General features: G+C 44.0%; 1 protein-coding gene across 5 annotated transcripts in view; it reads left to right on the forward strand.

Annotated features, from left to right (window-relative positions):
- The window catches only part of spega (striated muscle enriched protein kinase a), a 48,156-nt gene that overhangs the window by 3,594 nt on the left and 25,153 nt on the right, over positions 1-19,409 (forward strand). Inside the window, exons 1-8 of one of the 5 annotated variants that reach the window (XM_085800181.1) lie at positions 8,764-8,994; positions 10,682-10,724; positions 11,703-11,732; positions 12,791-12,889; positions 15,696-15,846; positions 17,027-17,908; positions 18,078-18,541; positions 18,916-19,062. In XM_085800181.1, the coding sequence (XP_085656307.1) occupies positions 8,962-8,994; positions 10,682-10,724; positions 11,703-11,732; positions 12,791-12,889; positions 15,696-15,846; positions 17,027-17,908; positions 18,078-18,541; positions 18,916-19,062 (1,849 nt within the window). In that variant the 5' untranslated portion in view covers positions 8,764-8,961. Of the gene's footprint in view, positions 1-8,763; positions 8,995-10,681; positions 10,725-11,697; positions 11,733-12,790; positions 12,890-15,695; positions 15,847-17,026; positions 17,909-18,077; positions 18,542-18,915; positions 19,063-19,409 lie in introns of those variants that run through there. The other 4 variants (XM_085800198.1, XM_085800160.1, XM_085800190.1 and 1 more) reach the window with 4 other exon arrangements.

The raw sequence follows: 19,409 nt of genomic DNA on the forward strand, positions 1-19,409 counted from the left end.
TCTTGTCACCTCTGTCTGGAGGAGATAAGGATTTGTCAGTGTGGCGTCTCAGCTCTCCTCCGTGCCTCAGTGACCGACTGCAGCAGCGTTTACCAGACCCCTGTGTGTCTCACAAAGCTTTTTTCCATATGTCATACAAAAAAAATCAATCAACTTTGACTTTTTACATTTATAAAATCAGAAAACTGAAACTGTTTTTTTTGATTTGGCAGAAACTGAGCTCATTGTGTGAAACTGGACATGGCCCGGTATAAATAAATACTCCCGAGCAGTTTGCATCATCCACTCGAGTCCTTGGCGTAGAATGGCTCGCGGTGAGATCATTGTGCCGCCGTCCATGTTGGATCGCCGTCTCGTTGCCGTGGCCTGTGAAGAAAGTTGACAGTTGAGCTCACATGTCAGCGGCTCTAACACTATGAGCTGGCGCGTATGGTCCAGCTGACATATCACTCAGCACCTCTCTGTCCTCTCAGATCAGTCCAGCCTGGGCTGCTACCTTTTGACCTCTGTTCCCCATTACGTATTTCTAGTCTTTGTTTCCTTCTTTTCATCTGTCTCTTCTCATTTCAGCCTGATTGAGGTGATGATTTTCCTTGTCACAAATGTAATTGAATCGGTTTTTATCCAATTTCTTTGTCATAACCCATCTCTGTTTCTTTCTTGCTTTTGATCAGTGACCAGAACTGTCAATTGGGATTTCATTTAGAAATGAGACTTGGACTTCACTGCCATAGAACATGACTTATTGTGAGACTTGAACCTCAGAATTCTGACCTGGAACAAGAAAACAAACACTGCCCCAGGACAGATCTTAAATGTTTAACTCTCCGCCCAGCGCATTGACAGAATTTATATTGTTAAGACTTATTTGAAAGGAAATATTGAAATGATGTGACTTCCTCTTGCTTTAACAGACTTGGACTTACTTAGTTTCATGACAAGCTTTGGCGTGATTCATGTTACTATTTGTATAAACAGCAGATAAAAGCTGCACGACATCAAACAAGTTTTTTTTTTTTTTTTTGTCCTTGATTTTACCTGTTTTCTTGGGCCTGGCTGCTGAACTTATCTCTCTGACCTCTGCCTCTCTCCTCCATCTCCCCTGCTTTCTCTCCCCCGGTGGTTATTTATGGCCCGGTATGTGTCGTGCCGTCCACAGGGCTCGTGCTCTAGTGGATGCCGCCGGCCCCCTTCTCCGATTGCACCAGCAGACATCACAGATAATTATAGCATCACCACGGTCAAGACGCGGCGCTGTCACACTCAATCACGGTCAGCGTGATGAAAGAGAGACGAGGAGGGTGTACTAAGACGAGAGGGAGGGGGGGGCTGCGACTGTGTATTTGTGGTGGTGTCTGTTAGTGTGTATCGGTGCACATGTGTGTGGTTAATTATAATGACTGTTCTGGCTGCTTTAGAGCATCCCTCAGTGAGTCAGACAGTCGGGTCTGTCACTTTATGATATCACAACCAGGAACCAGGAGTGTCACAAGTCCAGACAACTTTATTGATATCGCTGCCTGACATACAGCTTTTGATTAACATACTGTCAGACATCCAAAAAGGCTGAGCGGTTTGATTGAAGCTGTGGGAAAGCAGCGCGTCGGTCACCTGTGGTATTTTAAGCTACGTTTACAGTCGTCAGGAGATCGCTGTCGTATCGTGACGCAGGAGCACAAACCTCCCCAGGCGTGACTGGCAGTTACTCACAAGATAACATTTAAAAAAGGTCTTTGTCGCACCTTTTAACCCTCAGCTCCCCGAGGCTCCGGACACCCTGAGGGCTCGCAAGATAAATCGGTGGGGTTGCAGAGTGAACACATACTTCTGCTGCAGCTTTTCAGCTTTCAAAAACCTATAATACTATTAACTTATGCATCTTATGCAAGTAAAAAATGCCAAGATAAATAGAAAATAACACTATGATGCTTACAGTTTACATCACACCAGAGCAGTATATGATTAAAGTTGTACAATAACAAGCTATTTTGATAAATAACTAAATAAATAGACAGCTTGGTATGACTATATTACAGTTATGATATCTGAAACTCGACTCTAGCTTGTATCCTGATCCGATGTGGTTAGAAGAACTTACAAGATGATCAATCAGGTGATAAATCATAGGTCAGTTAGTTACAGATCTGAAATCAGTCGTTCCTGGTAGAGGCAGCTGTTTAGATGCGGTCATTTGTCAGAGATGTGGTATTCAGCAGCATCAACCCCCCCAATATGAATGCCAGAGGGTCTGTTACATCACCTGAGGGACATCTATAAAGTAGAGTGACAGGCTGACAGAGACGTCCATGCTACTGTACAGCTCCAGTAACACTTTGACTTTTACATTACATACTTTTACATAGAATTCCACGCAAGTAAAGCATCAGATACATGAATGAAATGAAGTCTCATAGTCTGAACATTATTTTTTAACCCATGCACAGCTACAGTGTTATTTGTCTCACCAGCTCTGACGTGTATCGGCTCGTAGCTGTTTGAAATAGACCTACAGTACAGTATGTGATTGTCTCATTGTCCCTTAGTAGTGTGTGCAGATGTAGCTTATCAATATGACTAGGGATGTCACGATTATAGATTTTCTTTGTACGATTATTGTCAGAGAAATAATCACGGTATTACGATTATTATGTGTTGATTAATTTCTACTATTAATATATAACCAATTTTTTAATCCTGCAGGGGAAGTGTTTTAAATATTCAAATCATTAATTGTCATCTATACTAAATGTTTAAGTGTATTTTAATTGTTTTTTGTTTTTTTTATCACAAATGACACGCTAACATTTAAATTCCTACCAATACATTACGTTAGGTACATGGATTTCTTATATTTACCTTTACTTTGGTGCACATGCCTCCGTGTTTCCAACACAATCTTTTTTTTGTATTTAGGAAACTTTACAATTGTTTAATACCGTGATTAATTGTGAAAACAAGTAATGGTGACATCCCAATATATGACAACATGTTGGTGTTGTACTGGACTTTCGAAAGCTCCCTTTGGACCGAGCAGAGGACGACAGAGGTCGTTCAGTTTCTCTGTCGCGCTGTGTTTAATCTCCTGCCTATAACTGGGGGAGTGTGAGGGGGGGCAGGCTCTCTGAAAGGGGGGTGCAACGGGAAAGTACAGTACGACTGCAGGGGTTGTACTATGCAGGACTCGAAATAGACCGCTGAAGTTGGCAAAGTAAGGGAGGACTGGGGGAAGACAGGGAGAGGGCAAGAAGGAGAGACATGGCCTGAGGAAGATAAAGTTTTAAAGTCTTAAGGCGGCACAGCGTTGCTCGACCAGTGTGTGATTAATGTGGCAGAGGAAAGCTTTTTAAAGATATCAGAAAAGATGAAACTGGGAGAAATAGGCCAGTTGGAGCCATTTTAAGGAGGTTCCCTTGTTTTTCGATGGAAAAGACTTGAGCAGGACTCAGGGACGTTCTCCAGGGCGCAGGTAGCCATCCAGTTGTTCAGCATACGAAGGAAAGACAGTGAGCCATGTTGCGGAGGGAGCTGCTCGATGCACGCAAAGCTCTGAGGAGCACTCGGGAAGGTGTGAGTGGGCCGAAAAGCAAGAAGCAGAGAGGTGAGTGGGAGCTGGTATCGAGACAAAATATATCCTGTGGTAACACAAAACGGTTTTGTTGGGGATCCTTTTTAATACTGTAGGGAATCACGAAATGCAAAGTCAACCAAGTGGAACAGCTGTAATGGAAATGAAAACAAGGTTATACACTGGAGGCCGCTCCTGCTGCTGCTTAATTAGATTTAGCCTGTCTCTCTCTTGTATGCCCTCAGATTATGCTTTTTACTGTAGGCTTTACTTTTAAGGTACAACAGTCCTGTCTGCAGTGCAAATTTGAACTCAATAGCCCATAATGGATAACATTTTAAACTACTAAAAGAACAGGATAAAGGTAACCATGTCTGCCCCACATGGAAGAGGATTGGGGCCATTGTGGGGGAAAAAATCTTTAAAATTCTGACTTTAATCTCAGAATGCTGAGTTTAAAGTCGGAATTCTGAGATTAAAGGTCCAGTGTGTAAAATGAGGGGAAACGGTGACATCTAGCATTCCGATTCTATTATTTATTTATTAAATAATTATATTGTTTATGAACGTGAAACTCTTGAAACCTGCTCTCTGACTGGATTTTCCATTCCGTACAAACATGGCGGCGCAAGATGGCGACACTCTCTGAGCAAGACCCTTGCTATATGTACTGTATATATAAAAGAAGAATTCTAAGGCTATGAAAACCAAACAGATTTTATTTTATAGCAGTTTTACACTAATACAAATATATTCATTGGTAGTATATTCAGATTTTGCCAATAAACCTTGACAAATATTACACACTGTCCCTTTAAAGTCAGACAAACATGTGAAGCTGTGTTTTTCCAAAGGTATTGTCAAATCTTGTCCAACCAGTCATCATGTAATGATGAAAGTATTTACAGATATTCTCTTAGCAGCCCAAATGATTACCAGAGTTGGGGGAAAAAAAGGGTCATCCCATCCTCAAAGTCCGAAAAAGCTCTTCTAATTACAAACATAAGATATGCAAACTCTCTGAAACTTTTAATGATAAGACCAGAAATGAAAGAACTGGAGTTGGAAAAAAAAGAAAGAAGGTTTTGATCCTCTTATTAGTCGTATTATTTTCACGGGTGAATGTGCTGCAGTTGAACTTCTGCTCAGCCGGTGTCTGTTTCAGACAACACACAGCATGGCATCCCTGCTCTCACCATCTTCATCGACCCAGTCCTGGTCTGGTCTGGTCTGGTCTGGTCTGGCCTACCACCAGCTCACGTTGGCACACCGGAGCCGCAGATAATCTATAGCTGCTTGATGATTTCACATTCTCGAAATATTATCTCCGAGTGGATTAAGGATACAGTACAATTAATTAGCCTCTCCATTCTCACGAGGCAGCTGAAGCAATATGTGGCGGACTGAAGCCAAAACGCTGTTTCTGTGCTGTTTGGTCTGGCAGAGGACGTGTTTGTGTTCCATCCCCGCTGGTACACAGTCATTCACAGGAACCCACAGGGATTTGGTCCGGATTAGGTGGTAGGATCAGGTTGCAGCGTGACTGTCAACATTGGCCACCGTCGTTTGGGATTTCCAGAACTCGCCGTATGAACTGAATCGACACAAGCACCTCTCACATTCGCTTCTGAAGGGAATTTGGTGGCATTATATCAAGAAGTATCGGCTTTAGTTGTGGTTGTTTTCTTCTCCGTTGTGCAGCTGCAAACTGTGGTTGTGAACTCAGTCTATTCTTTAGCCAAACACTAGAAATCAGACGAATTACTCTTTTTCTTTATGCAACTTGACATTGATATATTTTTGTTTCTTTTTTAAAAAAAAATCATTCAGAGATGGCATGAACTCATTATTTCTCTGAGGTTATTTTTGCTCGTGGAGTTTCGGACCACTGGAGCATGCATGTGCTGCTTTCCCAAATGTTGTCCTTACCCGTATTTCCTTCAGGAAATGCATTCTCTCTATATATCCTCTTAAAACTTTTCTCTTTGCCAACAATGTGCATGAACAATGGTGAAAAGTGCACCATCATTAGATTAACAGGTGGCCATAGGTTATCTCCAGGAAATCACACAGTCCAGGGCTTCTATATAAAAAAAAACAAAGTTACATCTGGTTTGATATGACCAGATTTGATGCAGAAGCAGTGTGATCACAGCAGCAGAAGCAGTTTTTTTCCTTTGTGGGGAGATGATGGCAGACTTGCTGCTGATAAAGCTGTATGCCTGGGAGGCATTCATCAACGCTGCTCGGCAGAAAGCAGCCTCTGTCACAAAATCAATGGGTTTCCGTGAAGTCTGCTTACTCTCTCGATGTTGTTTTTAAGATAATTAAACTATAGCGTGGTCCAAATTGCATCTGTCCAAAGTCTTTCTAATGTTCATTAGGTGTCTATGATTCCTCCATCTGTGCTGAGATTGAAAGATGCCTGGTTTTGTAGCTGTGGATGAGGAAACACTAATACTGAAGTCTGTGCTGGACCGTGTGGCCTCCTGATTCTGAACCATCACGCGATCCAAACTCAGAGTAAGATAAATGACATGCACCAGCAGAATCTAATTATCTTTTCTTAATGGCTGATATTGTTTGATATCCCAGGCAGATGCTCGGTTGAAGTCGAGTCGCCGTGGCTTTTAGCAGGCGAAAAAAAAACCCCTCATGAGAGATCTTTCCATGCAGCATGAAATGGAAGCTGTGCCACCATATCTGGCCTCTCAGCGGATGATGGTCATGGAATCTTGTGTTATGATGGGCTTATTGATCCGGCGGGGAGGAGAGGAGAGGAAGGGGAGTGGGAGGGGGGGCGTTTGAACTGTTACTTGGGGGTGTATCCCGTATCACGCATAAAGCATCGGTATTGATTGCTGCACTCTGTGCCGGACCGAATGCCTCTCACCGGTGACGGATGGAGGAGGAGTGCGAGGCGGGTTGAGGGTGAAGAGAGGGAGGTTTGTTAAAATAACAGTTGCAAATCGAGATCCGCCGCTTCTGGGTTCGTCTCCAGTCAGGAGAGGATGAGCGTTAGTAATCGTCAGATGAATGACGACAAAAAAAATTCAAAAAATCAAAATCCAGATTCACCAAGCAACTTCCATAAATCTTCCATATTGATTCTATAGGCCATAAACAGTCACATGCCTCACTTAACGATGCTAAAGAGCACCTCGGTACACCGTGCTGATATGTAGATGAGGATTCTGGGTTATTAGTTGGAGAGTGAGATCTGGGTCTGCCTCTTAATTATTTTTAGATCTGTTTGATGGAGGAGGTGTGTGTGTGTGTGTGTGTGTGTGGAGGGGGCACAGATGTGTCTGAAAGAACAATTATGGTGTGTCAGAGTGCGAATTAGAGCCAGACAGAGGCGTTTGAAGCAGCAGCGACGGGGTGGGAAGCTGTTTGCCCAACAAATCAGACGTTTGGAGCAGAGTGCTTGGTTTTATTCCCTTTGTCTGATTTACACAGGCCTGTCTATGGAGGTAGATGGCATCAATACTGGTTCAGTGAGATGAGGATGAGACAGGATGGGATGGAGGAGTGAAGGAGATATCTAAGCAACACTTGCTGTTTCCTTTCATGCTGTTTGCTGTATCAACTTTTCAAAGTGAAAATATGCTAATGTTGTGTTTTTGGCTTTTTTTCCCCATCGCTCTCACTCCTGTTGTCTTTCTGGGTCAAATTGATCCAATCTGTTCCCTTCCTCCATCCTTCCCTCCTTCCTTCCTTCCTTCCTTCCCTTCGTCCTTACTTCTTCTTCCTTCCTCTTTAGATCCAATTGACCTGATCTGTTCCCTCCCTCCATCTTTCTTCCCTTCCTTTTTCCCCTTCCTTCTTTCCCTTCTTCCTTCCTTGAACGAATCTGTTCCCTTCCCTCCCTCCATCTTTCTTTCCTTCCTTCTTTCCACAATCCTTTTTCCCTCCCTCCCTTCCTTCCTTCTTCCTTCCTTTTTGACCCAATTAGTTAATTTCCTCCTTCCTTCTCTTTCCTTCCTTTTCCCCTTCATTCTTTCCTCTCATCTTTCCCTTTGTCCTTCCTTCCTTTCCTCCTTCCTTCCTTGACCCAGGAGGACAACAGTTAAACAACCACAACATGAGGAGCCAGTCAGTTATTTAACATTTGCTTGTTCCAATTTCCTGTTCTTCTCTGCGGTGTATTATCATAAATGTCATCTTTTTTATTATTATTATTATTGCTTAGAGGGGGGTGGGGAAGCAATTTGAAGACGTTGCTGCTTTGGGAAATTGCAACAAACCTCTTTGCTGTATATTTAGGTCATTTGACAGACAAACCGATGGAGCTTGATTTGCACCAAGCTGAAATCCACAGGGAGAGATGTGTATGTTTGCCGTTCCCGTCCAAACAGCCGGTGGCAGGTGGAGGCATGACCCTATCACTGGTTAAAGCTCACAGACATGGAATCTAGATAAATAATTGATTGGTTCTGGGTTGTGCTGGAGGCTGCGTCCTGATGCAGAGAGGAAAACAAAGAGAGGAGAATAGACTGAGAAGCTGAGAAGGGTTTCTGTTCATATTCAGGGGACCTGTATTCATACTATTTATTAAAAATAATATTTTATTATTTTGTCCAGCCGTTTCATCCCCTCTGCCTCTTTCTCTGTCTCTCTTGCTTCGCCTCCTCCCCCGTGACTCTTTCCCCCCTCCATGCTGCTTGTGTCTTGCTCTCGCCTCCGCGCTCTTGTCTCTTCTCTTTGTCTCCCCCCTCTCTGATTCCTTTCATTGCCTCCCTCTCTTTCTCTCTCTCTTCTTTCGTTCCTGCTGCTCAGGGGGAAAAAAAAAAGAAAAAGTCAACACACTCTGCTGAAGCCAGTTGTTTTCTTCCTAATTTTCTTTCCACCTCCTCTTATTCTCCACTCTCATCACTGCAATCAAGACCAACACACCCCCTTTTTCTGCTCAGACTTCCAACCCCCACCTCCTCTCGTTCCGAGTGTGCGCTCTCGTCGAGGCAGAACCGGCAAAGCAGGAGGAGGAGGAGGAGGTGGGGAGGGGAGGAGGAGGGGGGAGTCGGACAAACCAGCTGAGAATTGCCCCTCTAACGGCAGCCTCTACGTCAGAGAGGGACGCTGTTCACATCAGCGGATACACACTCCGACACAAAGACACCTGGCTTCGGTTTATGTGCATCCTCCTCTCTCTTTCTTTCTTTCACTCTCTCATTTCCCCCTCCGTCTCTCTCTCTATCTCTCTATCTGCCAGACCGGAGAATAAACACACCCACGCAACAAAAGGCAGCCGAATCCTGTTTTGAATCTTTTTTCTTTTTTTTTGTGCATATTTTTTCATTAATGCCACACCCTGGGCTTTTTTGGGTTGTAGGGATTTTTCGGTGAGCCCATGCCACAGGTAATCCTTCACGTTTGACAGGACCCACTTCTTTAAGATGAAGAAAATCTGGTCCAAGAAGAGATTTCAGGTGAGTTTGCTCCTTAATGGAGGAGAAAGTGCATTTAATGATGATGTTGTTTTGCTGTAACTGGCTTGTTCTTCATAGAATAGTATCTTTTTACATATTGAGATGTCATACCACACCCTTTACTTGATTACGAGATGCAAATCTGTTACTTTGTAATCGATAAATTAACATTTTAGGAAGTGTATTATCAATAACGACAGCATTCACTGTAATTCTCTTGGGTAAATGCTAATGGAGCGAATGCATGTGATGTGAGGATAACCTAACAAAGAAATTCAACTCTTACCAGACAGGAAAAAAAAATGTTTTGATGCCCAGTCTGAAAAACTGAAAAAAAATGTTTTTAAAGCAAAACTGAAGCGGCACAGTGATCCACTTTCATATGACATCAAATGGTCCAAATTCCTGCTCCGCTTCCCTCTGTGTCTTTGGGTCCGTGTGGTGAAATATGCATCCTGCCTTGGCATCTGTGACAGTTTTGTTGTTTAATAAGTAATTCATATAAACAGGTCCCCCCCTCCCTGTAAAATTCAGAGCATATTGAAAAGTGTGTCAGTAGGCTACACTCCGTGGAGAAACCAGAATCAGGGCAGACGGTCACAGTGGCTCAGAAGTAAGCAAAGCTGGTTTCTGATGGCCGCTTTGCCTCCTCTGAATTCTGCATCAATATCAAACCCTGGAGATGTGTCCTTTTGCTTCCAGCAGCAGATTTGTTGGAATAATACTGCCAGGATTTGGATTATACCCATAGAATCATTTTTATTTGAAGTATTTGCCAAATTCAGCCCCTTTTCTAAAAGGATGATGTTCATAGCTGGGCTCTGCTGATATGATTGCCTCGAGGCCGTAACAATGGAGATCACGACAACGATGGAAGCTTCTAGCCGAGTCTGTCAAAGAACAGTTACCACCAGGCAACAGTTAATCAAATTGCCTGACACGAAAAGGCATTAACCAATGGGGAGTGCGCAGCGAACGTAGGGGGAAATGAGTGTGAAATGAGTCATTTCAGTTTGCACTTTCGCTCCTTTTCCATTCGCTGCAAAGCAGTGAGTCATTGTGAGGAGCTCTCCTTGGTGCTGATTGACAGGCTGTCCAAGAAGCAGCTTCGCCATCTGCTTCCTCAGCACCGACACTCACTTTAAACCACGCGTGGAGAGTTTGTCAGATTTTGTATTTTCATTTAAGATATTTATGTTATCACAGATCGAAGTTGTCATCACTGGAGTGGCAGTACAGTCTGAGTCTTATCACGATTATGCTGATAAAAGTCTATTCTATGAGTTTTTAGTCAGTTTTAGCATGCCCTCCACCAGTAGAAACAGTATTTACATGCCATTCATGTGTGATTTTTTTTCTTTTATTATGAATCTAAACTTGGAACACAAAAGCCCATTTACTAACTTTCATGGAGCTTTATTAGTCTCCCAGCAAATTGAGAAACTTGACCTTTTGAGATGGCTTTATTTTCTCACACATGCTGTTCCCACGGTCATGAACGCACCACCACATGTCGTTATGATAGTGCATCAGGCTGCGAGTCCCGCATTGTACTACTTAGAGTTAAGGATGTGACAACAGCAGGACTTCTGGGTAAAAACGACCTTTTTTACTGTTTTGTGTGAAGCTGAATCTTTTGGCTGAGTTCACTGTTGAATAATGCATTGTACTTTGTATCTTGTTTCAGAGAACTGGGCATTCCACACGGACATTTGGCAGATTTACCCATGGTGTGTTGTCAGTATGAGCTTTACACCAATTCTCTTGTACTCTATTGTCTATTCTTTTTCTTTCTCTGTTGAAAACCCAAAGTAAAGTAGCTTTATGCCTCTTTTTTTGTCCTCAGGCCTTTTCCTTTGTGTTTTTATCCAGCATGTGCTTCACTTTGATTTATTCCTCTAATAACTCTCTTATATATGAAAGTTGCTGTTGTAGAACATCTATATTACTTCAGCGAATTCATGTTTTTACTGCCTGACTGCTTGCAACGACAGTGGGTTTTATTATTGTACATCCACCCCCACAAAGCAATATTTTAGTAATAACGCTCTTGCCTCTCTGCATAAAATCTCTGAGTGAATAATGTCTGGCCTGGGTGTTTTATGGTGGAATATTTGTCAATATTTAAACAGACTGTGATCCAAGCCAAAACAGAGGCTAGCTGTACTCCACTCCACTCCACAAACCATATTTACACTCAAATCCAGGCTGAACAGCGAGAAATAAAGTATATCTGGTCATAATTACCTGGCTGAATTGATTCCCCGAGCTATTTAACTTCATTTGACACAAATGGGTGGATCTACATTACCCACAACCATGAAAACAACACACACACACACACACATGCAGCTGGTGGTGTAATGAGTTAACGCTGATTGTTCATGTTACACTGGCTTTCTTACTTTCTGGAATGATCTAATCAGGATGTGACTTGATGTGAGACGCGAGGAGGTGCAACCTGCTTTTTGTGGTTGTCGCTCCTCCTCCTCCTCCTCCTCCTCCTACTCCTCCTCCTCCTCCTCCTCCTCTTCCACGAGCTCTCTAACCAGTAAACATATCTGTCAGCCACCCAGCAGTTTGGCTGGTGATTTTTTAGACTCTAATGGGTACGAAGAGGATTGGTCGTGTGGGTGAGAGAGATGGTGGTTTCCATAGTAACGGTGCTCTCCCGTCTGCCCTCTCTTGCTGCCACTATGGAAGCGAAGTTTTCCGCTCCTGCCGAAAGCAAAGCTATGGTAAACCTGCCTGTCTTTATTCATCCCCTGCCTGTGTTTTGTTTTTCAGTTGTTTTTTTTCTTCCTCTCTCTTCCCATCCATCTCTCGCTGACTTCATCTGTCCATCCCGCTGATGTAATGTGATTTCAGCCACAGAGATGTGGTTTCAGGCAGTTTATTATGACCCTGTCTGTGGCTTCTGTTCCCATCAGTCCTCTTCTTTTTATTGTTTCTTTCCCCTCTTCTTCATATATAAAGTCAGTTTTTATGATATTTGATGTTTGTTTTAGTGTTTTTCTTTCTCTCTTTGAATGTTCTTCATGAAACCATAGTCGAATGAATATTGCACTTCTCTTTCTTTGTGCATACACATAAGATTTTTGTGGTTTCGTTTTCTTTTCTATCTTCTAAATGGTTGCCATATCTATTCATGTTGAAGTACTTCCACTGATCAATGTGCATCCCATAGTTCATTTTGCTTCTTTTGCTATGAGTGCATCATTTTACTGTAAGGCTCAGCCTCAGTGCAGGCCGTGAGCATCTCTCTGTGGACTGAGCACGGCCTTTTTACTATAGGGGACCTTTAAATTTGCTGTGGTGAAGAGGTGATGTGTTTCAGATGCGATAATGGATTATGATTTTAGTGAAATTAGATGTTAGTACATTTTTTTTCCTTTAATCGATTAAGGTAAAAAAGAAAAAAGAAAAGAAACAAATGGGGCTCAGTATTTTCACTTCACCCTGCTGTTTTATTACCAAAGTCAAATGGATTCAGACCTGAGGGAAGAGCGTTTATACATACCGCTCTCCTCCATGTATCAGCTGTGTATTTTTATAAGCCACAGCTGGCTTCATGTCACGCTCGAGCTTCAACCCATTTATTTCACTCTGGGGGCTCTCTGCGGCTCTTTTCAAGGACCCATCAAAGTGTGCGCTGCTAAGCAAATCTGAAGTGTCATTTTCACCCGGACTCTGTTGTTGCTTTCAGCCTCCTCTTTCCCCCCCTTCTACCTCAGTTTCCTTTAACTCACACCTTCCACCTTCACCCATATGTGCGTCTCACTGCTCTTTATTTCAGACTCTGAGACCACGGAGGATGAGACCACTGAACCTCAGATGGAAACCAAAGGAGGGCCCGGGAGGCACCAAGACAAGACAGGAGGGAGAGGACCTTCAGGTAATCCATCTAAAATCTTTATTCTAATTAATTTATATTATTAGAAGTGCAATGGGATCCTTCCAGGGGATGATACAGTAAATTAAAAAAAGGGGTCTGTGAGTTCAGTCTGCACATGTTCAGCAGCTCTGAATCCTTATTTATGTGCTGATCGTCAATATGATTTAGTGCAGCAACAACATCACTGCCAAAAACACACTTCTACAAAATTATGATTCAGCGTGGATTGATAGATTTAATGGACGGTCGTTATCATCTTGGCCCGAGACGTGCATTGGATGAAATCCGATATGGCAGAATGCATTAATCGCTCATGGTGTGATGCAACATTGTGACACACTGCCCTAGTTTCCAGCAGGGAACCTGTCTCAGGTCTGGATCTCACTGTGTGTCTCCCCACAGGGAACCAACAGCCCAGAAAACTGAAGCTGAAATGAGGCTGAGGCTCATATCAGTGTTTTTTTTGTTTTTTTTTAGTATTTCGTGATTTGCCAGTTTAATTTATCTGGGATGCAAATGTAGAGCAATATTCTCTTTTCTTTTTTTTTCTCCCATCTTCTCCAATTTGAGGCTTAACTTTTTGGTTTTACGTCTTTCGATCTCTGGGATTCAGACACAAAACAAACAAAATTCCTCTCAGAGAGCGACTAATAATTTTTGTATACTGTAGATTCACTTGTTTTTAATCAATCTGTTAATAATGAAGTCTGTTAAATTCCAATTAAAACAATGAGTACATTTGATTACTTGCCCAACAAAACACCCTAAAACAAAATATATGACTCAATCATCACAAACAGCTTAAATGAATCAGTTATGAAACAAAGTCAATTAATTTCCCTTTGGTGCTGTTATCTTACCAGGACAGTCCCACCAACAATGTGTTTAATCTCCCTGGGTCTCTTTCTTTGTTAAATATATTTAAAGAAGGCAGGCAAATAAACGTCGATTGACTCACTCTTGTTCTCTTAAAATTCAAATGCAGAAAGGATTTGATCAGCAGCAGCAGGCATTAGCCAATTAGGATCTAATTAGGCTTTTCCTGTTAGTGTTACATAGATGAAAAGGATTCCCAAAAGGACATTTACTCATTTGCTAAAGTGGCGTCGGTGCATTGGCGTCACAGGACCTGCATGGCCTCAGCACCCGCTCCCAACCAGGCAACAGGATGTCTGAATATAGATCAGAAATATTGACACCCTTCTCCTCTAGCTAGCACAAAGACGTTTTATATTCTTCCCTCGCCCGTACACGCTGTTTGCACTTTCTAAGCTTTCGTGTTGGCGGGCTGACTACACCCTCGTCACGTCCCTCTAGACATAAGCAACTAAAAAAAAAAAAAAAAAAGAGGCAGAAAGAGAATATCAGATGAGGGAGGGATGAGGTGATACATCATTTGTTCAAACAGATTCTGTTTTCCCTGCCGTTGCATACAGAAGCTGGAGAGGCTTGTTGGAGACAAACAAGATGCGATTTCTTCCCACATGATGTATTACTCATTTTAGTGTCACTCCAGATGGACCTTGTTCAGATCTGGAGGACACGTATGAGACATGGCAGTCTGTGAGAATTACACTCTCCATTAGCTTCACACCACTTGCACTAAAAGCCTGATCTGCCTCTTCTGCCGTGGAGTAAAATGAAAGGTGGTGTCCAACAAAGCTCAGTATCTCAAGGCCTTGCAATGCGCCATGTTTTCCCTCTTTTCTTCCTTCTCATGAGGAACCCATGTAGTTGGTTTTTTACGACGGCGTTTGCTGAGTCAGTATCACTCGTGATTGTCGTTTTACATCCTGGGCTCCGTCGCTGCGTGCTGTTTCAAGGTTTCCGTCCGTGGTGAATGAAAGATGCTGACTGTTCTTTTCCGTTTTCGCTGCCAAAGCATTCCTGTCTCCGTCGCTCATCACTAAAACGTCAATCACTACCTGATTTGTGATGGGGGGGAGGATCCGTTTAAGTGGTGCACGTTCCGCAACGTAGCCCATGCATTTGTTTCATTTCCTGTTTGCAGCCGATCAATAGACTCTTTATCCATCTTTCCCCTTTTGATCTTTAATGAGTTTCCTGCACTCGTCTCTACCTCAGTCATTTTCTGCCAACTCAGGATTCTCTTTGCTCTTTGTATTGCTTCAACTCTCACTTAATTAATTCATCTTTTTATTTAAAAGTGTTTCTTTTTTTGTTATTATATTACACATTTTTCTTCTTTAAAGGGATGCTTCACCCAAAATCGATAATTCACCAATTTTCTACTCACCGTCATGCCAAGGAAGGAGTCATCAAAACGCTTTTGGAGTTCCAGGGGGGGTCCGGCTGGCAACGGATTTTCATATAATGGCGACGGATTGTGCTCACTTTTGAATCGTCCGAAACACACACTATGAAACATCCAATGGTTTACAACGACGAACCAACATCTCGCAGCAAATCTCGAACAAGGATCTAATCTACAACAAGGATAAAAACAGAGAACAAATTAATTTTTTCCAAACAACTTTTTCATACCACGGCTTCAGGACACTTGGGTCAGTACAGACGAGCTGTATGGAGGTATCTGGATGTTTCATAGCGTGTGTTTTGGACGATTCAAAAGTGAGCACCATCCGCCGCCATTATATGAAAATCCGTTACCAGCTGGACCCCCCCTGGAACTCCTAAAGCGTTTTGATAACTCAGAAAGTTCTCTGAACCCTTCCTTGGCATGACGGTGAGTAGAAAATTGGTGAATTGTGGATTTTGGGTGAAGTATCCCTTTAAAGCACTTTGTGTTGTGATAACTAGACTGTGGTCCATCATCTCTCTGCAGGTGAGGGAGGACGGCTGATGGACTATAACCCCGATGCTTCAGACCGCAGGGCCACCCTCCCTGGCGCCTATGACCCAGTTGTGGAGCGAGAGCTCCGCGCTTTGGGCTCCCGCCCCCCGGGGCCCCATTTGGACCCCACAAATCCAGCCAGGCAAGCTCTGGGCGGGGGTCCCGCCGAGGGGGCCCCCCCTGTCCGGCACCTGGGTGTGGAACCGCTGATCCGGGCGTCTCACGCTAACCTGGCCCGGCCTGTTCAGGGGTCAGAGGAAAGTGTTTCTGTGGGCAGCGACTACTACGGGAGCATGTTCAGCCTCTACAGAGGGAGAACATTTTCTATGCCGTTATAGCACATGGCTTTTTAATTTGAGGATTCCACAATACAACAAAGACTGGCCACAAACCCCAAATTGCAAAGAAAACTGACACATAATACAAGACATTATATCCTCCATAGACCCAACATACAGTAATTGTAATATATATGTTGTAAGTTATAGAAGTTTTTCATTTATTTATTCTTATTTCATTTGTTCAAGCCTTTTTCAACCAGTGTTGTTATTGCCCATTTTTATTTAGATATCACACTTTCCTTTGACTCTGTGTTTCTGTTGGTGTGAGTGTGGTTTGGTTTCAACCTAACAAGTCTCACAAAATATCATTGCTGATATTTATTCTAGGCATTAGAGAGGACAACCTGCAGACATATTATTCAGCACTTCTTGAAAAAAGTGATTACTCTTTTTACCCACTGCATGTTTTCCAGAGCAGCCCCTCACGTTTGGATTAACACCACATCTTTATAGGTTTGCTGTGGCATGCATGGGTCGCTGGCTTTGGTCCAAGCTAATATTAGCATGAATATTCTCAGAAATTAACGATCATGGTTCTTTTTTTGGCATGATGTTTTTTGAATTTGAAGTTAAAGCAGGGGGGGGGGGGGGCACATTTTATACGAGTCCATGTCTGTTGTGAGTCTGCAGTTCTGATTTCCAGTTTAGTATCTTTGAGGTTTTTCCACTTCATCACAGTTGAAATAAGTTTGTTCAAAGTTGTAGAGAAATCTCATATGTGGGAACATTATTTCTGTTATTTCTTATTCCTTTCTCTGCCATTGCATTTTGCATTGTTTTTTGTGTTGTTCTCTGTAAATGAGACACAAAAGAGCACAGATGACACACAAGGGACTCACTGATAAATATGAAAACATAACAAGACAACAATGACACAAAGGGACGTTCATCAGCTTTTTTATGACTCCTCCAAAATCTATGGCAACTGCACCAGAGCTCTAACTTCACACCTCCATTTCCCCTGAATCCTCACCCCTCCAGGACTCAAACTGCTGATGGATCACAGGGGCTCTCCTCCCGCGTCCCCCTGTCTTCTCCCCAGCCACCTCCCACCACACACAAAAACAGCATCAGTGTCCCAAATCATGACCTGGATAAAGCCAAACCCTCAGATCCCTGCTCTTCTAAAGCAGACCGGTCGGCCGGTGTTAACAGCGTTACAATGACGCCCAAGCTGGCTCGCACTGCGCCCAAGATCTTCGACAGGGTCCGCGCTTTCGAGGAGCGACAGGCGAGCGTGGATCTGCCGGGAGGAGCCGGCAGGGCGGCTTCCTTCGACTCGGACGACAACGGCGGCGGAAAGAGGACAGGAGGCCCCGGGAAAGAGGAGGGCCGGGCGTCGCAGGGCGCAGCATCCCAGAAACGAGCGGCGTTCAAGCAGCGGGCCTCGTCTTTAGAGGACAAGACCAGCTACTCCCAGAGGGTCCAGAACTACCAGAGCAAGTTTGCGGAGGAGCTCCAGAGGATCAAGAAACTGGTGGGGAAACCCAGCTTGAAGAAGGCGTATTCCACCGAGCAGCTGTCACAGAAGGAGAGGCTGACCACCGCCAAACTAGAGCCCATCCCTCCGCAGGTGGTGAAAAAGTTGGAGGCGAGGGAGCGAGCGCTGGAGGAGAGGAAAGTTGTAGGGAGGGAGGGGGACGGCGGAGTGCAGCTCTCACCCGGGGCCCGAGGCACAGACCTGCGGAATCAAAGTAACAACCCTGGAAAGGAGAAGATGACACAGCCGGATTCACAGGGGAAGGCTGCGGACAGCTCATCACAGGGAAGCACAGGGAAAATCTCTGTTACCATGGAGACGGCACCAGTTCACCAGTTACCAGGGCAACCATTGCCAACAGCCACAAGGACAAGCCTCGCAAGGTTTGAGGATGATCTTTACTCATGAATTTGTGTCTTTTTAGAGAATTACTTTTGCTTGTTGTCCTTTTAAGTTCAGTAGTTTCCTCACAAAATTGAAAAACTTTCTTAAAAATCATTAACGTGACATGTTGTCAGTATTACATAACAGCTTTTTTGTCTTTGCACACAGGGAAAAAACACAAAGCTCTGCAGCAGATGACAAAGACACACTTGTTGCCTCGTCCCACAAATCCACGTCCTCCTCCTCCTACCGGAGAGACCTGGGGACGGACCCCAAGAGAGACAACAGGATGGACAACAAAACAGACCACAGATCAGCCAGCCCAAGTGGGAAGAGAGCGTCCCCAATCACAGCGAAGGAACCGTGGTCCAATTATCCACCCAAGCCCCCTCGGCTCACCCCGTCGCCCACTCCCTCCATCAGCCCGCTGCTGAAGAGGAGGAAGGCGGAGGCGGGACGGACGTCTCCGGCCCTGAAGGTCAACATCCCAACCATCCTGGTGGAGGACGAACCCATGGAGACAGAATGCGACGCGGACAGGGGCAACCAGGAGAGCAGGACGAGGAGGAAAGAGGGGAGAGCGCGCAAGAGCAAAAGAGGTCGATCCGCTCAGCCCCGGTCTCCGGAGGAAGGTAGGACATGTTTTCACCATGTTTGTTGATGAGCGTCTGGGTGAAAGTCTTAAATTAAACAGCGCCGATGAATAATGAAGGCAGAGCTGAGGTGCGTAAAGACGTAGCTGCTGGCCCTGAGAAGGGGGGGAAGTAAAACTGCACCAGAGTTGATGAGAAGATGAAAAGATGTATCTGTTTCATTGTCCACAGTGGAAAATTAATCACATGCAGTGTCGCTGCAGGGTCTAGACTTAATGAATGAACTCATTTCATGCGAGGAACCCAAAAAAAAGGAAAGAAAGGAGCCAGCCAGACTGATTTTGGAGCCTGACCTATTTAGAAAAGCAGGTGACAGAGCACAGAGTGAACAAACGGTGACCTGTGGTCTCCAGGGGGCTCCTCCGATGACTCCTACCTGTCTGCCGACGAGGAGCCAGCTGAGGGCCCGGTGTTTGAGAGGCCGATCGAGGACACGGCGGCACGCAGCGGCTCAGAGGTCACACTGAAATGTATCATCACTGGGAGCCCACCCCCTACAGGTACAACTCACATCACCCTGTTGGAGTTTGTCTATGTTTTGTGGTTGCTTTTTGAATGCGGCGGGAATAGTATGATATCAAATCTGAATCTGAGGTACATCTTTGTTCCAGTTTTTCTCGATTGTTTACACACATTTTCTGAAAGCGTGCCTCGTACTCTCAGAACTCTACACACAAACCAAAACACACACACACACACAATGGGCAAAACCACACAATTCTCCTGCAAAATGAAACTTTACATGTTATTTCTTCTCAAAATGGTATTTTGTTTTCAAATGACACACACAAACCATCATATTAGACATTTATGTAATGTAAAACACTATGATGAATGGAAAACACTT

The sequence above is a fragment of the Trachurus japonicus genome, chromosome 2, assembly GCF_045865225.1.
Source record: "Trachurus japonicus isolate A0001 chromosome 2, Traja_1.0".
In the NCBI taxonomy this organism is placed as follows: domain Eukaryota; kingdom Metazoa; phylum Chordata; class Actinopteri; order Carangiformes; family Carangidae; genus Trachurus; species Trachurus japonicus.